The following is a 19,363-nucleotide window of genomic DNA, read 5'->3' on the forward strand; positions in this document are numbered from 1 at the left end:
TTAGATTTTCTCTAACATAGATTTTAGTCTAACTACTGCTTACAGAAAATATTATACAGTGAGAAATGGAAATTACGAGAAGGAGAGAAGAGTAGCTTCTAAAATGGACGGATTGTCAACATCACCTTGCAACGCCGTTAAACTAGAACATACAAGCGATCTTTTACGGGCTGAGTCGATACCATAATTGTTCCATTAACTTCTGTCGGACTGGAAAATGAGGTCACCACCGAAGACGGAAGGGGGAGAGGCACAAAGGCAGATAAATTTTCGATACTTTATCGGGACCGAGAAGTTTTGCGGGTCGCGGGGAGGGGGGGGGGGTCGCGGGGGGGGGGGGGAGAGAGGGGGTTCCTCCACAAGCTGATGAAATAGTGTGGAAAACAGCCGTTTCTTTTAAGCTCTGCCCCGGTTCCTACTTCCTTGAAGAGCTCCCGACTCAGCCACTGCCTAATTGGGGCTGTTTGAAAAATGAGCTTGAAAGGTTCCCCGCCCCTCTCACACACAGAAAGCAGGTCTTCAGCTTTAAGAGCTCGCGTTTCCTTTGGGTAACTCGCCGAAAACCGCCTTTACAACCACACATTTCGACGATGATATTCCTCATTCCGACCGCCCATGTTCAGTGAGTGAAGATTGCAGGTCTTACGAATTAAGCCGGTTTGATTTGCTTCGTATTTGCATGAAAGCTTAACTCACGATCATGCATGGAAATTCATACAACTGCTACAGGTAACAGCCACGATGCTTGCACAATGGACGCTACTAAGGGTGAAGCGTCCTTAGTAGCGATTCTCAATTACATCGAATTGGATCCAAACAATGACGTAACATAACCTCTTTCAATCCTACCGATGAGAATAAATCAACATACACGTTTTTCTGTGACGTGAACCTATAATAGCGTCTGACCGTGTGTTCAGGTCTTTTGGGTGCTACAAGATCTGCTCGGGTTTGGGCTACCCTCGTATTCAAAAGCAAGTTCTTCAGCGTGCCTAGCATCCCTCGTCAACTTAATAGGTAAAACAATCGGATTTTAGTTTTGACAAAACAAAAAAACTCTTTAGCATATTGACAAGAAAAAGAGTTCTGAGCGGCTCGGTTTATTTTTATGCTAATAATGGGCATTAAGTTGCCTCACTGTCAGACGATATTGAGCGCCGAACATGGCAGATGAAAACTTCAGCCAGCTTTATCGCAAAACCGCGGTTTACGAACTACGCAAAATTCAAACCGTCCTGACTTCGGTTCGGTGAGACATTTTTGGACAATCTTCGTGTCAAAATTGTTGATCTATCAGCCACTCCATTTGGAATGACGGAATAATTAATTCGATAAAAGGTCTAAAATAATTACCTGATCATTATCATGACTTAGCCAACTGTCTCCGGTCGTCTGAAACAAAAGCAAAGAATAAAAAATTAATCACCTGATTTTACGGAAATAATAAAATAATTTGAATGCCGATCAAGGAAAACGCAGGGATATATTCTGTTGATTGCTCTCGCTTTATCATAAAATTATGTTCTCATTTGGTAGGAATTGCTCGAATAATGTAGATGCACCGGTTTTTTGTACTTGAACACTTCAGGAAGAATAACTGGACTACATTTTGCAATTTGGAACTATGAATTCTAGCCCGGTTTAAAAATAACGTATGTACTATTAGTTTCCCTATGCACATAAGTGTTTTTCCAGAAGAGCCGGAATTAATAGTTCCAATTTGCAAAATGCAGTCCAATTAGTTCGATGGTTAGGTCGGTGGGTCTGTTGCACGCAAGAAATACAGCCAAGTAAGTATAGGTCCTTTCTCCAGGAAGACTCGCACAAAAATCAGTATGGGCACATAAAAAAGTCTATAATCCACTCCTTAGTGCGCATGCGCAATCTGCGTAGTTTGTAACAAGTTCCTCAAATTTGTCGCGTCCGCAAGCAGCTTTTCTTAATCGCCTGCGACCAGGTTTGACCAGATAGAGGCCAATAAGTTGGATTTGGAGACCAATTTCCTCCGTCTCTGTTCGGGCAAACCTGGTTGCAGACGACTAATAAAAGCTACTTGTGGACGCGAGAAAGTAAGTAAAAAAAAAAAAAAAAAAACAAAAAAAAAAACAAAAAAAACACCATATAAACTACGAGGATTATGCACTAAAGAGAGGATTTTAGATATTTTTTTTTTGTGCCAATCCTGATTTTTGTGCAAGTTTTTCTAAGGAATGTATATTTTTTTGCTATATCTCTTGGATGCAAAAAAACCCATCGGACGTAGCTACCTGACCATTTACTTATATGTGCGTGTGGAGCGTTATAGATGATTGCAACGTCTCATCGATAACATAGGATCACGATCACTAGGAGACCAACATTTTCTGTTTAACCGTATCTACACTTCAGCACAGTACGAAGGTGAAACTACCAGACTACGTATCTCGTTTAAGGTGTTTAAAAATCTTCGCTTTCGTATCATTTTTTGAAGGTGAACAAATAATTAATTTTGAGATTTTTACGAAGTTTTCTTTGCATATAGAGAGGAAAAAACACGAAAGTATTTAAGGAGTGACGTTGATTAGTTATTTACTTGAATAATAGTAAAGTATGACAGGAAGTCGAAAACGTCGCAAACCGAGATATGTGATCTGGCGGTTTTACCGTCGAGTATCTTGCTAGCAACTATGAACGTAGTGGCAGCCACTAGGGCAGCGCAGTGAATACTTGCCGCTGTAAATGCGATGAGACACAGGGCGCCTTCAATTTTGTTGAACGCAACACGGACATCCGTAAGACACGAATAGTTGTATCCAGACGCCTTCGGAAATATCCTATCGTTAGTGCGATGTTATTTTAATGTGACGCTTTAAAGCAAAGTTTCCCGTGCCAGTGAACGGGAACTTTCTCAAGCAGATTGCACATTGCGTCCTGAAAACTATCCAAATCGTGCATACATTCCTTCTTAAGTTAGTCTTTAGCATTTCTAATTCTCCGGGTTAGAAGGGTCACGTGGTCAGAAGTGTGTCCGCGGTTGGAGGAAAATTTTCGGACGCCATCTCAGCGATGCGCCTTTAGTTGAAAGCTCAAAAACGCGACTTCAAACTCATTTACCTTCGGTTAATTTTCTTTAAAAAAAAAAATTAAAAAACCCGGGGCAAATCCTGTGCACGAAAGGCACTCTCTTCTCTTAAAAACGCAAAAATTAAAAATTAAGAAGCAAGCACATCGGAATATTTTCAATATATTTTTCGCAGGCAAAAAGTAAAATCAGAGATCTTATCAAATGCCTAGGCAAACAGTCAACTATTTCTACTCAGATTAAAATCCTGATTCTTTTCCTAATTTTGGACAAAATAATTCATTGTTCCTGTAGAAAAAAATTCTCTGGAACAATTCGCATCATACAATAGTATTTTGAACGTTTTTTTAGCTCCTGAACGAACACTTATCTCGACATTTTCGAAATGTCATATAGTAAAAAAAAATTGACTTTTTCGTAAAACATTGAAATGAATGAAAAACATTTAAAGAGGAACAAGGAGAGTTCGTAGATTTGATGAGTTATTTTCCCCAAAATATTGAACACTCATTGCGTTAACGGTCAAAATTTGACTACCTGCCTGCTTAGGCATTTGATAAAATGCCTGATTTGATTAATTATGTCTACGACATGTCCACCGTGTTCCACACACATCTCAATTCAAAAGCACTGAAAAAAAATATCACCATCTTAACCATACTTCTAGCGGATTTTGGCGCCAGCCATTAGAGTAGTTGCACCAGCCAGAAGTGTAAAGGCGCCATGCAGCGATATAGTTAATCCAACCACAGCTGAACTGAACGCTCTCCCCCTCACTTTTGTACTCGTACTAATCAGAGTTAATAAAATTTATTCTGGACTCTAATTATAATTTTTGGAGCTTCTCGGCTTGGTTTTCCCCATTTTTCGAAATGGTATGGACCCAGCACCATTTCTCCACCTTGTTACATACGGTATTCGGACCACTTCTTAGTGTTTTTTTCTCAGTTACTCCAACCACACTTATGCTGACTGTGAGGGCAACAGCTGGAGGTATGGTTGATCCAACGACACTTTCAGCTGACTTAACCATACCTCTGGCTCGTGCGACTACTCTAATATCTGGCGCCAAAATCAGCTAGGAGTATATTTCGGATTGTGATACTTTTTTTTCCACGAGCACGTCTTGTTCTTCAGGTTTCAAAACCAGTCTCGTAGCCCACTTTCGTTATTTTCCACTGAGTGAACGTCGGAAAACCCTCTCCTTTGGTCCGCACGAGGAGACATTTAGGATCGGATAAGGAGGAAAAAAGGAGTCGGGAGGCACGAAGCCGAGGCGCGTGCATCGTAAAACGACAACGTTCCCCGAGCGGGAAAATCAAAGTCTACCGTGACCCCAACGTGTCTAGGAAAACGTGACGTGGATGATTAAAGCCCGATCCTTACCTGGCCGCAAATCTGCCGTACTCAGGAAAAGCGCCGTATGAGCATTCGAGAGTTGCCAAAATTCCTTCGATTAAATGTTTATTTTTGAGGAAAGCCAAGGGTATTTTCCCTTGAAATTTTCAAGAGCTTCAGGTGGAACTGCGAGCAAAATTATTTGAACGATTGGAAGAAAAAGATTTGCAAATTTGCCCGAAAATTCGTGATTTACAAAAGGAAATTTGGCAGCGTCTGGAGGCTCGTACGGCGTTTTTCCTTAGCGCGGCAAAAATCTGCCGCTCCAGGCTCAGCTACGATTACACGCTCCTGCTTGTATTATATGAGAAAATCTCACCGTCGGACGAGAATTTTTCCAACTGCTTTCGATACGATCTGGAATGAAAATTCGCGGCGCCGCTCTGCCGTGATAACAGAGAGAGCGGTGAGTGTAAAAGTTAGTCGCAAGCTGCTTTAGTTGCAGAACTAGTAGCTGTGACTTGGGGAAAGGTCGAAAATCACCATACAGAAAAATTAGGATTTTTTTAGGGGGGAGGGACGGGGGCAATATTTAGGGGCCACGTTGGCGCAGAGACTTCATTTTTTAGGCGTCATGTCCGATTTCTTAGGCGCATTTGGCGCGTTGGCGCCTGTAAGTTTCGAACACTGCTTCTCAAAGACATAGACTGTGTAGTAGCGCAACATAATGGCAGATCTCCCTAAATCTCTGAGAATCACTTTTCAGTATGACTGGAGTCTTAGTGATTTAAGGTGTTAAAAAAAAGCGGAACCGTCTAAAAGAGTAATGCGTTAACGAGAGTGGAGACGAAGATAAAAATAGATGGCCATGGATGTGTTTGCTCATTTATAAATGTTATTGAATTAACTCCCAACGATGGATCAAGTGGAAACAAAAGGCGGCACTTAATTTAAGGCTGGGATTGTCTGTTTGCTCGCTGAAGCTGATTACAATGGAGGGAAGGAATGGAAGCTCCTGGGAAAAATAGCAGGAAACGCCGGAAATTTAAAAAAGATACAATCGGAGTCGCGGAGGATTTTTAGGAGAGGTATGCGAAGACGGGCGAAGATCGATGGATGATGATTATGTTGACACCGGTTGCTGCGGTGACTGGTGAGGCGAGGAGTTGAGGAGGGAGTGACTGCAGAGGCGGAGATTAAGCATTAAGGAGAAGAAACTAATGAAAAACATCCGTCTGTGCTCGTTTGCGGAATCGTGGTTAATAGCCACCGACGCTACTTAAATATTTATCTGGCTCCGTGTAAAATTTAATTAAAACCGACCGAAATCGATCGATCCCTCTTTTTTTCTCATCTCCCCATTGCTGCGGGACTCTTCAACTTCAATCGTTGAGAAATGAGGCCAAATAAATTTCCGAGAAGAGTCCCCCCATAACTCGAAAACGGTTCCTATACTCATCTTGAAATTTTTTCCTGAGTATAAGCTTCCACTTAAATCTTGGTTCGATGGTCGAATCGAATACCGAAAAAGGGGCGAAATTTTGGGAGGCTCTTTGCATTGCTGTATACTGCAGTCTAGCGGATTTTAATTTTGAGCCCGTGCTAAAAGATGGAAATGTATGATTTTGATCCCTCTTGCCCCTCAAATATTTTAACCTTAATTCTACAACACTTAGCACACACATAGGGATGTCTCCCGAGGTCTCGGTGTTACGCACCAAAGGCCTGGATACACGCTCAAATTTCCATCGATTTCCGACTTGTGCGCACCATCTACCATCAAATTTTTGCGGGCAAATTTGACCCGTCACATCATTTTGATCGGAAATTAACGGAAATTTGAGCGTGTATCCAGGCCTTAAGTTTGCAATAAGCTTTCAAATCAGAGTCATGAAGCACTCACACTTAGACACAGTTCGTCGGGCACCTCCTCAAGAGTGTCCCAAACTACCGTGTAATGAGCATACAGGCATCTCTCGCCGGTCGTCGCAGAAGGGACGATTTATCTGAACAGGAATTGACCATTAAGCCCGAAGGGATCGAACCAGTCTGTTGACGGGTGGTGAGCGTCATGTGGGATGCACCCTACATCAGGGGATCAGGGATGATCATCAGGGGTTGATAGACGTACACGAGACCACCTTTCACACCCGATTTACTACGCCGCGGACATGAAATTATGCCGACTCAGTTCGATTCGATTGGAAATGACTGGACTATTGCGTTGCCACATCACCCGCCACAGGAAAATATTGTGTACTCAATGGCCAATCAGAAACTAGTATTTGGTCACAAGATAAAAGATAGACAGTCAAATGATTGACATTTCATTCAACTTTGAAAAAGCTAAAAGCGTTCAATGAAACATGCATCCATTTTACCCTGGAGTTAAAAGGCACTTAAGTCACATTCATGGAATAAACGAGAGAAACACATGGAATCGTTTATTGAGATCTCTGAAAAGACAATGACTTAACTAACTAAATGAGTAGTGCCACGCCACGGGAAAATGTTGCGTGCATAATGACCAATCAAAAACCAGCATTTGGTCACAAGATAAAAGTTAGACAGTCAAATGATTGACATTTCATTCAACTTTGATAAAGCTAAAGGTGTTCAATGAAACCTGCATCCACTTTAGCCTGGAGTTACAAGGCACTTAAGTCGCATTCATGGAAAAACAAAGTTATTGGCATTTCAGAGATCTCAATAAACGAGTCCATGTGTTTATTTAGTTTATTCCGCGTGTTTTTTTGCTTCTCAGACAACGGACATTGGCGTGGACATGGCGTCGAACACACGAGGGGGTGTCTCGCCGCGCCGCGTTCTGCTTCTCCCGATATTTCTTTCTCGGTCCTTAGGGATGGTGGAATTGAATTACACCCAGAAGTAAGTAAATTTATGGGATTAGGGAAGAAAAATGGCGCTGAGTTGCTGAATTGAGCTGAAAATTGGATTTAAGGGAGGAATTTTCAACTGCGGGAAAATTATAACAACTCAATTTTTGAGCCGTGAATTTTCAAACATTTTCAGCACAACGCATCAAGAATTCACACAAAGATTGCTCATAGAAAACCTTGAGTCGATTTGTAATGGGTACTAAATTATTGCTTCGAACAAGGAGTCTTATACAAAAACAGTCAAGTCTCCTGCAATTCTGATTACTTTCATTTTTTAGTATGATAACGTAGGACCGCACCGTGACGTACTACGTTTAATGACATAAAACCGCTGAAGCGTATTTTCGTTGATGATCGGTCGAGCCAAAATGCCGCGATAATGACGGTGAGATCATACGATCGGGTTGATGAACATCTGAGGTTAGACTTTTCAAAGTGATGCTGGTCGAATACCATCATCTCCATCGGGTCATTTTTAAACACTAAATTTTTTAGAATTAAGTATTGGCTCCAACGTTTGCAAGAATTCCACTTTCTATCCGTTTGGTGAGTCCCGATGTTGTTCCGAAAAATGATCGCGTCAAAGCAAAATACGAAACCGCTTGATCCACCCATTTTGGTTCGACCGATCATCAACGAAAATACGCTTTTGGAGTGCAGTTCTGCGTTCCCCTATCGGATCTTCATGAGTGAAAACCCATCTAAAAGAACGCAGGACCGGTGTAATGCGGTCCTGAGTTCGTCGTTGCAAGACTGCCGATATGCGGTTCTGCGTTTTCGTTTTCGGTCGACCGTATGATCCGTACATCCGCACTTGGCAGAGCGTGCCGGATGCAGTTCCTTTAAGGTTAAAGGTCCCCTGGATACCAGGTAGTTCTGGATGCACGCTCACATGAAGGTCCGAGGAGATAATGTAAGACCGCACTGCGGCGTACTGCGTTTGATGACGAGCTAGTGCGCGGACGCAGTAACGCGGCGTTTACACTGGCGCCTGAATTCATGCAACTATTCGTACTCAATGGATATGCGAGTGGCCTAGAAGAATAAATTATAGGGCACCACAGCCTTCCTTTCATTATTCAAGTATTATACACACATTACACACATTATTATTATTACACATATGATTGGATTACATTTTGCAATAAGGAACCACTATTTCTGGCTCATTTTAGAAACAACATATATGCCATTGATTTCCCTATGCAGATACGTGGTTTTATGGAAGAGCCAGAAATAGTGGTTCCTTATTGCAAAATGTAATCCAATTAAAAGATTTTTAGGATTTCGGCTACTCATAATGCGAAGAAAAAGGTGAACTATTAGCCGACTTTACAAATATAATAAGCAATAATTGCTACTCAGGCCATGCTTCAATAAAAAAAAAACAATGTGCAAGAGGATGTTAATATAATTACAATTTTTTTTATTATTATTATTTTATTTGTAAATTCGGCTGATAGCTCAGCTTTTTCTTCGCTATAATTAAAATGTTACGTTGCTTTGATGGAAACGATACCGCGCGCCGAAGCACTCCGCGGCGCGGTGCGCGCTGGCGCCTACAAACCTAACAGAGATACTACACGCATTGCGCAATGCGTGAAGTATCTCTGTTAGGTTTGTAGGCGCCAGTGCGCGTTTTACGCTGGCAGCACGCCCGCGCGCGGCATGCGGCATTTGCACGGATGGAGCAAGAAGCAGCCTTATTTCTCAACATTCACTCTCTTTTTTGGACGATCACTATATCTCTCAAAAGGCGATTTTACCTTTGGTATTTACTCTAGAATTTTTCCGGTCCAAAGAGATCTCATACATTGTACGTCTAAAGAATTCTATCACTACAAAATATTTCTCTAACCATTATAACTGATTTATTCAAGGATATCAGCTCGGGAAGTTATTATAAATGATTATCAGATACATGTTCACCTTACGTTACCATACGTGACATCAATTGACTAAAGTTACCTTGATCCGATGGCAGAAAGCATTTCAATGTAAAAATCACGTGATGCGGAGTGCAAAACGGATTGTTCTGCCGGGAGTTTTTCTGCGCTCCGCTCACAAATCGACGCTTAAAAGTTCTTGAAAGCTGTCTCAAGACTGACAATCATTGCGGAAATTATTTTGAAAACTTGGAGAGCGCTCGGAACGAAACACAATAGACATCGAATAACTCCCGACCGAGGGGGCAAAGTGAGGGACGCAGGGGAAAAAGTTCCCCTCGCAAGACAAAAAGCAGTCAAACGAGGAGAAACTTTGCCGCGACACCCAAAACGCCGCCATAAGACGATTGAAGAAGGGCTTGTGGAAAATCTGAAAATGACTTTATAAAATTTCGAAATGAATTCAAAATCAGGGTGGAAAAGAAAAAAAAATCTAGGTGGAAAAAACGAAATAAAGAAAGTTTCGCACGGGGAAGAGAGAGGCCGCGATGGTTCGCCTCAATCCTGTGACGAAGGGGCTATTCATTTATTCGAGATGTTTTATTCAATAAGTTTGTGCCATTACACCTGAATTATACATTTTCAGGCCTGTGGGCGTGATTTTTAAAATAGAGGAAAATTCGTGGAATATCCTTGAGCGCTTAACAAGGCGTTTAAAAGTTATCAACCTGTTTGCAAAGCTGTTGCATTATTTTAAAAATCCCTCACCGTCGACTGTTTCCAGTGTACGCGCGGCATCGATGTCTTGGAGATGCAACAACCTTTCAACAGTACATGACCGTGGGAGGGAAAAAAACTCTCCCAACTGACAATGAGTTTCTTCCTGAAAAAGTTTTAGCCCAAGGCTTTAATTTTTTTTCTTTTTCTCAGGATTCTATGCATTACAACTTTTCTCGTTTCCGATTTATTCCAGAAACCACCTTCATTTACAGACCTCCATCTTTCCGATCGGTTTCACAATGGTTCAATTCTAGGAGGGTGTGAGAAATTATTAACACCCTATTGCGTGTACTGTGTTAACGCAGCTTGAAGAGGTTTGAAATTTTGTCTAGTTCCCCGCGTCAGGGGGTAGTGTCTAGTCTTCATATCTGGAAACAAGCAACGGCAACTCGCGGCAACTTCCGGTTAACGAAAACTGATATTGTTTAACATGCTATTATTGGGCATAACCTGCAGCAGATCGATGAAATAGAGAGATGGTGTGCGTGGACATAGACTACTATCAAAGATCAGGTTCTGGCTGTAAAAAAAAAAAAAAAAAAGAAAAAAAAAAAAAAAAAAAAGGAACAACACCAATGAATGACTAAGCCCCTCCCGGCATTTACTCGCAACTACCAACCGAGGCAAGCTGAAGTTGCCGTTTCCTCTTTACCGATGACTAGAAAACTATCTTTAGACGCGGGAAATTTGAAAAAGGTCTAAACTACGCAAATAGCGTACCAAGGAGTGGACAATAGACTGTTTCATTGTAACCATCGTAATTTCCATACTACTTTACTTCTATTAGTACTAGACTTACGGCTGTATCCCTTGCATGCAACAAACCCGTTTGATACAGAAGAGTCACCCTAGTTCCACAACTCCACGATAAACTTTCCAGCGGCCGCGGCGTGGTGTGTTTGTGCTTGATCTACCTTCTAAATCTACGGAAAAGGATCGATAAGGGTGTTAGCAACGAACACCTTAATACCTAATCGATTCATTACCAAAGCTCCTTTCAATGAGGAAATATCAATAATCGATCATTCACGCCTCACCACTGCAGAAAACGATCCACTTTGATAGACAAATTCTTTATTCCCTCATTACGGCGTGAATTCTCCGGTCGAAGGGAAGAGAGAGAATCTATTGACGATTCATATGCTCATTTAAATTGAGAATGATGACAACAATTCGAAGGATCAGCATTCGATTCTGTAGTAGACTGCGGGAACGGCGTGATGGTGTAATTCAATGGAAAACAGCTTATGAAGCTGAAACTGCGCTCATGTTTAAACATTCGCTTTGTCTCACGGTAAACTTTATTTATGGGGTAGTAATCGTGAGCAGTTTTTTCCCCCGTTCACGTTTGTTTCCTCTATTTAAAATCGCTCAACCTGCAGTTTATCGATTAGCCTTTGTTTCACCCTCGCGTCGGAACTTGGCGCAATTCGCTTCATTAAAGTCATTGCGTTCATTTAACTTATTGGAGAAGTTGAAATAGCAACGTTTATTATACGGTAACTATCAGGTTCATACGGCTCTTTATTTAGTTACGAAGAGGATCTTCAGTCCATGTGCTCGAAAAAGTACCATCGAGAAATTGGGCACTTTAACTTCGGGAACGTCGCATCATTTCCCCCTACAAATCTGGTGACTAAAATGCGAGGAGGTGTGTACGAAGACGGCTGAAAAAAATTCTTCTTTCATCAAAAAATGAAAAGAGGGGCTTGCAGGAAAAGGCGCATAAGTGCATTTTTTGCTATTTTGAGTGATACGTGTTTGGAGTTTCGAAATTACGTGGATCCTCATGGCGGAAAGAAGTTCGAACTGACTTTTTGATGCTTAAAAATTGGAATTTGAAAGCGATTTTGTCACAGAGTATGCATTAAGACAATTATAGTTTTACTTAAAATCATTAATACCTCAATTTTTTTCAGAAACTGCACTTATGCGCCTTGTCCCCCAAGCCCCTTAATTATTAATATTCAATGATAAAAACTAATTGATTATTAATAAATGAAAACGATAAAAAACCTACAAGAAATTATTTCCCATATGATTCCTAAAATTTTAATAAGATCATCAGATTTCTTCAAGTTCTTCATGGAAATGAGTTTTCAAGAAATTATGTTACGTAGTTTTCCACGTAGACATTGAAGAAGTCTGTAACGCCTCAAACCGAGTTACGCATACTTCTGCAGTTTCACGATCGATATGCAGATGCTTTACCATTCTAAGAGATTATATAATTGTTTTGATGTAAATCGAGACTCTCTAAGTCAATTACCCCGATTGAACCGACTTTAATTCCAAGAATAATAGAACTTCTCCTATTTCATCCGATGAATCAATACCTACCCACCCCGTAATCGATGCCTGTCCGTGACGTAGGTCCAAACTCCGAATCAGTCCATTTGGTCTTTTTAAAAACCTCTGGAGCTGCCGGGTGTTTGCAGTCATTGTACTCAGGCCCCCGTCTTTGATTTCGTGTTTGTTCTAGCCGTGTGTGGGTCTTCGTTTGTTTGTTCCGCCGGGCTGCGCATACTGAAAATGCTTTTATAGGCGGGAGAAAGGATCGTTAAAGTTACTCCTACTAGTCCCAAGCCTTCGTCACTACCTCGACATGGACTTTCTCTGAATTTCGAGGGAGTTATATTGGCCCTCGAAAAATTCGGAACGTTGCTAGAATGAGGATACTTGGTTTCAGGACATTTTGTCAACGATTTTTTGTCCGCGCACCTTTTTTGTCCAGTAGTTTACGCCCACACGTAAAATAAGCAACAGTGACGACGGGCGGGCGGCTGGCGCGAAACGCGCATTGGCGCCTACAAACCTAAGTGGATACTTCAAGCATTGCACAATGCTTGAAGTATCCATTTAGGTTTGTAGGCGCCAGTGAGCCTCTCGCGCTGGCAGCACGCCGTTTCGCTCGGTTCGGCTTGAATATTTATACTCGCATAGTCAGCGTTTTTTAACTCATGATTTTGAAATGTTAGCACACTCTGCATTGGATGGGGAAAAAGATATATCAATTTATCAAAGGAGAATAATAATATAATGTTGACGAAATGTCCTGTAACCGGATACGTTTAAGTTCGCACGGCTGTCACGCCGTTTTTCATTACATTATAACATCCCTGAAATTATGGATGGTGTTTGACAGGGGGCTAATGCAGATCTGCGCTTTGGTTGTCCATTATTCACTCTCTAGCGCTCTGCGACTCCTCACCGCCAAAGACCCATATCCTCCCAAAGCCTTTCAGGGAGTTCGCTCTCATTCCTTGCAAAACCCCCTGAAGCCATCATTTTACTGAACGTCCCTTCGTCTCCTCGTGCGAGGAACCCAATCCAGCATCTTCTTCGGCAGCCTTTCCTCTGTCATCCTGTTAACATGCCCATACCACACTGCTTGTTTGGTCATGACGTTGAATACGATGTCATTTTCTATTTCCACGATTTGACGCACTCTACATATTATTGCAAACCCCATCTCTTCTATAAATTCCTGCCAACCTGCTCCGAAAATCCTTCTCCGTCGCTCTTAGCATATCCTGTGTCCGTTCCTTAGACTGGCTTACTTCACACTCATACGTTAAAATCCTTTTAACTACAGGGTTATAAATTCTGCACTTGTTCACTCAGCCACCCGCGGTAAATGTGAACATCATTTTTCAGCGTGCATGAATGTACATACATACATACATACATACATACATACATACATACATACATACATACATACATACGTTACCAACCAACCATACATTCATACATATAATAACTAACTAACTACAAAAAATCTAAATTTTCGTTTATACTCCCATTTTCAAAATTATCTGTAAAAACGTTGATAGCCTGAGACGCTGAATGTCTTAAAATTATAATAACTAACTAACTAACTACATACATACATACACCCTTACATACATACATACATACATACATACATACATATCGACGGTGTAAGTCGGCAATCACATAACTCGGTTTGCGACGTCGCAGACTCCCTGTTATACTTATTTTTTAAACGGAAAACTACTCAACGGCAATTCTTTAAAACTGGGGTGATTTTTCTTCTCTGTGTGAAGAAAATTCTGCAAAAACTTCAAGGAATGATGTCGATCTGTTCTCCTTTAAAAAAATCATATAGAGCCGGAGATTTTCAGACACCGCAAACGAGTTATGTGATTGCCGACTTACACCGTCGATATGGGTCGCTTTATAGCACTCCCTCGCGCTCTACGACACATAACCTCCACTGCTCTCTGACGAACCACAACCCTTGGGGCATTGAGCACCTTATCATGCCGGTACAGGAGATCATAGATGCCAAACAGATCATTGTGTATGACATTATGACGAAACAACTCATTTCGTATGGTCATGTTCAGAGAATGGCAGGAGACAGGTTGCCGAAGAAGGTCCTTGATTGGGTTCCTCCTGGGAGACGGCGTAGAGGGCGCCCAATGAGAGGTTGGAGGGAGGGGATTAAAGCAGAAATGATAAGGTGCATGAATGTAAGTATGATTTTTTCTGACACAAATCACTTCTCTGAAGTTTCCAGTGGCAGAATCGGCCGGGATACAGCAACATGGCATGCCCTTTTGTTTCAGTTCCTTTTACGTCGTGAGGGAGAGTGAAATCGTGGGAAGGTGCGGGGGCGGAAGATGAGATCTGTGAATCCCTTTCGAATTGGCGAGTCTGTTAACGGGGAAGTGATTAGGAGCAGAGCTGTTTCCGCGCTCGTGCCGCGCCGCGCGCCGGCCGCAGAAAGAAGTTTCGTCTGGAAGCACACGCGATTGCACACCGCATTAGTTCCCACTTGACCACGTTACTTCACCTTTCCACCCATCCACCCTTATTCCCACTTCCAAGCCTAATCCTGTTACCCGCACACTCGCGCAGGAGTGTCTTTAAAACTCTTCAAATGCATTTGTTCAGTGAACCCAATATATCTCGGAAAGACTTGCTCATAGGGTTAAGTTTATAGTCTGGAAATGAACAAAATTGAATTCGCGGGAGATTGAAGCGAGCTGTTGCATATTGATAATGCTTGAGAAGAGGTTCACTGAAAAAAAAAAATATCGGTGTATTTACTAAGAAAAGGGTAAAATTCCCAAGAATTCAGGGTTCTATTTGATCCCAGTTTTTTCTTGGTAAAATTACCTTTCATAATGTTTCTTTCATATGTATATTTTTTTTATCAATTTAAATTAAAGTAATCCATGCACAGTGTGCAAAGATATAAAAATCATGAGTTGAAAAACGCTGACTCCGCGAGTTTAAATAATAGGCCCTAGCATAAAGCGGAGTGATGCGACGTGCTGCCAGCACGAAACACGCACTGGCGCCTACAAACCTAAGCAGATACTTCACGCATTGTGCAATGCTTGAGGTATCCCTTAGGTTTGTAGGCGCCAATACGCGTTCCGTGCTGGCTGGCTGGCCGTGCCGGAGCGTGCCACGTGCCACGGCGCTTCACTATTTCACAGTAGAGGTGTTGCACAGTATTATACGAAATTGGAGGCACTCCAACATACCAACAATAAGAATGTCAGGCATCCTTTAAAAGTACAGAACTTTCCTTGCAAAATAAGTCGAGATGAGAGAGGTAAAGGAACATTCTTGAGTATGCCGTCAAGAAGATTTTATTTTGAATCAAGAATAAAATAAGTGAACAAAAGCGGGTTTATGCTTGATGTAAGTGACTGAAAAAGATTATAAAAGATCCTTTTTATAAAAGCATCTTTTCTTCTTTAAGAAAACATTATTTTCTTTATTGACTCATAGGGAAATCTTCTCGGCGGTAAATTTGAGGATATTTCTCCTTAAATTAGGCCACTTGTTCCTCTAATGAAGTTAAAAATCATACTAAACGTTATTAAATACAGATACTAGGACAGTAAGTTTTTCGACTACCGCTCTCTTTTTGTTGTCGTCACTCGATTTAATTTGCGAGGGAACTTCGTGCTTTTGAAAGATGCCATAAATCCTGAATTCCTGATACGTCAGAATGCCTTCGATCTCATATGATACTGTGCAACACCTCCATGGCGAGATAGTAGCTCGAAGCGCTGCGGAAAACCAGTGCCGAAGCGAAGTTATCATGCACAGGAAAAGTATGAGATCCTTTACCTGAGGCAAATCAAAAGGTTTTCAAGTTCAGGTATAAAAATATGGAATTTTCTTGAAAGACCATTAAGTCCTGTTGCACCACAGAGGTGTAGAGAGTTTTAAAGAATTTTCTCTCGTGGAAATGACGCTCCCTGATTTTTACCATAAATCTCAATTATATATTTTTCTCCGTTGGAGAAAAGAAAAAAACAAAAACAAAAAAACAAAACAAAACAAAACAAGCAAACCCTCATTCTTCCAAGACATTAAACATTTTCATCTAAAAACTTCGTAAGCAATTGTGATTTGTATTTACATGTGGACCAAATGTGGGTCTCAAAGGGGTAAGTGGACCAAAACTCCCCTTCCAAAAAAACGCGTGGACGTAAACTACTGGAAAAAATAGGTGCGCGGACAAAGAATCGTTGACGAAATGTCCTATAACCGAATGATCCAAGCCCCCAAAACGTCGCTGTAACTTGATAAAGAATTATTTTTGAAGTCATGGATAAATTCAGCGCTAAAAATTATGAGGGCTAGTCAATTTTCATGAGTACTGATCCATGTTTGTTGCCAAAATTCAGAAAAAACTATGATTTCTTCGAAAAATGGGGGAGGGGGCGTTGGTCCTCACGGGACACTTCTTAAAACAACTTTATGGAGAAACAATGTTTTATTTTTACCCATAGAACATGCTCCTGCAGTGTAGCCGTTTAGTTCGGGACGATCGGGACATCCTGATGTAGACTGGTGTGGAATGTGTTTCGCTCATCGGAGCGAAATAGATTCCGATTTGGTACGATTTGGCTTCTACGTTGCGCATATTTCTCTCGACTGTTTTCGCCTTTCCCGGTAAAATAATTAGTTTGAGAATCGGCGGAGGGGGGGTGGATTCCTGGCGGGGTTTCGTCTAAGAATCAATAAAAGCTTCAACACAGTAATGCCACTTAAAACTTTTGTTTGTCGAGAATGAGTTCCACCGCCGACGGTCGACGGTTCAATCGATGGAGTCAGAAACTAAGTTAAACTCGGGGCAACTAGCTTAAAATACTCCTCGAGAACAGCAATACATTCGATGCTCCGGAGAGATTGTTAGCTCAGTCAGCAATACTCAGATTTACGGCTCGGCCTGGTTTTTCATTTACCTCCTTCGCCCGCAGAATACTCGATCGTAACGTAATAGAAGAACCTAGGCTTGTGATCAAATTAATTGAACACGACTGAGTTGGACGACTACACTTTTAAAGGAGAGTTGTAAGCTGCACGTACAGGGTCACAATACTCTACACAGAACAGCCGTTGTGTAACTAAAAAAAATGAGAGGTGGATTCTCAGGATAGCGTAGGGTATCCCTTCCATTACGCACTCAAGTTTGAGAGCTTTTTTGAACTCCGAGGTTCGTCTCAGAGAAAAATAGTGGCACCATCTTGTCTCTCGTGAAATTTTACGCGAGCCAAAGTACTTAAATCGCAAATCCCCCACTCATGTAAGAACTCCATTGGTAACGTTTGCTAACTTTGCAACTACCCTCCGCAGTCGATCGGCTGCCGACAGCCTCTGGTGGGCTATTTATTGTAAATACTTCTTAACCTTATCTTCACGCACTCAGCGCTCTCCAACCTTATTACGTTCCAGCGGAAAGAACCGTAAATATCTGCTTGCATCCTTCATTCATCCGGCAGTTTTAAGGCAGGCGCTAGCATCCAATTCGCCTCCTCTGCAATTCCAACGACCGGACTTTACATCCTAGCAATGATGGTGTGTATCATGCTGCCGTGTTCCCTACTACATTACGTACCCAGAAAAAAATGTAAATACCCCGAATTTCAGAAGAGGTCCTGCAAATGGTCAGGTTTTGCAGTTGGGTTCATCACGTTTTCACAAAATATTGCGATAAACACTATGGATCTTTAAGATGTATTTTTCTAGTTCTACTCCTACGCTTTAAAAAGCTCTCACAGTTGAAGCTGTGATAAAAGAGCACCCATACTCCATGGAAAAATCTACCTCACAATATTTAGTAATACTATTTCCATACAGAAACAGAGATGAATACGTTAGTCAGCCATAGTTTGTTCAGGTACTTCAAGTGTCAGCATGGTAATTTTTAGCACACAGTCATGTTTTTGCATGCATCATTTGATTTTTGGATTTCCTCCAAATGTGTGCACCTTACTAAAAAAAATGATACTCTTTGCTTACCACCGATGAGAATTTTGAAAAGAGAGAAGTATATCTATACACAATTGACTAGGCAGAGACTAGGAGTGCACGGACAATTCAAACTCACCTGAAACAAAAGAAATGAAAAGAGCGTTAAAAAATATCCATTTTCCCTTGTTTCCAAATCACAAGTTGGCAAAAAGTAAAACATAATAAAATTACTGCTATCATGTATTGGAAGAAACCGAAATCAATGTAAGTAAAATTGGTCTTTGAAAGTGGATACATAGTTTGGCAATTCATCCGAGGGAGATTTTCGATGCTACCATTACATTTTACAAAATATTCCGGGGTTCCCAGCACTAACCCAATTTCCCACAGTTCCGAGAAAAATTCCGAAATTCGCTTGGACATAGTCCCGAGGAATTGCCTGATTTTGTCTAAAAATCTTCAAATTTGTTGAATAATTGGTCAAACTGACAAAAAAACCCGAAATTCCGAGAAATTCCGAAAATAAAGGGAAAAGTTCCAATCATTGGAATAGTTCCAAAATTCGGAATAAATTCCGAGAAATGGCAGTCTTGGAGATTTTACGGTTCGTTTAGTCAGGTTGTAAGTAAAATAGTTTAAACTTATCTCACGAATTTCTTTCCTACTACAGTTGTCTTTTCCATTCATAGTTTTTAGGTACCGCGAGACCACAATGATTCATGAATTGGTACATTTAGTTTCGATGGAACTATAAAAGACGCGATGTGACAGCAACGTTTGCACGGCGACAAAAAAGGTTGAAATTCCGAATCGCGCCACACGGCTGATCAGCGAACGGTAAGCGTGACAAACGCAACGTGCCGCGGCGCACCGAAGGCGTAAAAACGTAACTCCAAGCCGATTAAACTCGTTGCAAAACGGGGACGAAATAAAAAAATAAATAAAAAAATGGAATCGACTCCCTCTCCGTGCCCAGAAAAACTCTCTCTACGTGTGATTCCACAATTCGGAAGGGGTGGAAGGCAGAGAGGTATCATTACGGGCAAAGAGCGATAGAGTATTAGTCGGCGTGTGCGCGTGTATATTTTCGCTTATAGCGAGCGTTTCCCATCCTCTGACACCGCAATCGACCATACAATCAAATATTT

At 41.4% G+C, this 19,363-nt stretch overlaps 1 protein-coding gene across 5 annotated transcripts in view; it reads right to left on the bottom strand.

Moving 5' to 3' along the window:
* The window catches only part of dlg1 (MAGUK family member discs large 1), a 401,255-nt gene that overhangs the window by 92,096 nt on the left and 289,796 nt on the right, over positions 1–19,363 (bottom strand). For all 5 annotated transcript variants that reach the window (XM_019061367.2, XM_072306235.1, XM_019061369.2 and 2 more), the window contains one exon: positions 1,354–1,392. In XM_019061367.2, the coding sequence (XP_018916912.1) occupies positions 1,354–1,392 (39 nt within the window). The remainder of the gene's footprint in view (positions 1–1,353; positions 1,393–19,363) is intronic.

The sequence above is a fragment of the Bemisia tabaci genome, chromosome 1, assembly GCF_918797505.1.
Source record: "Bemisia tabaci chromosome 1, PGI_BMITA_v3".
In the NCBI taxonomy this organism is placed as follows: Eukaryota; Metazoa; Arthropoda; class Insecta; order Hemiptera; family Aleyrodidae; genus Bemisia; species Bemisia tabaci.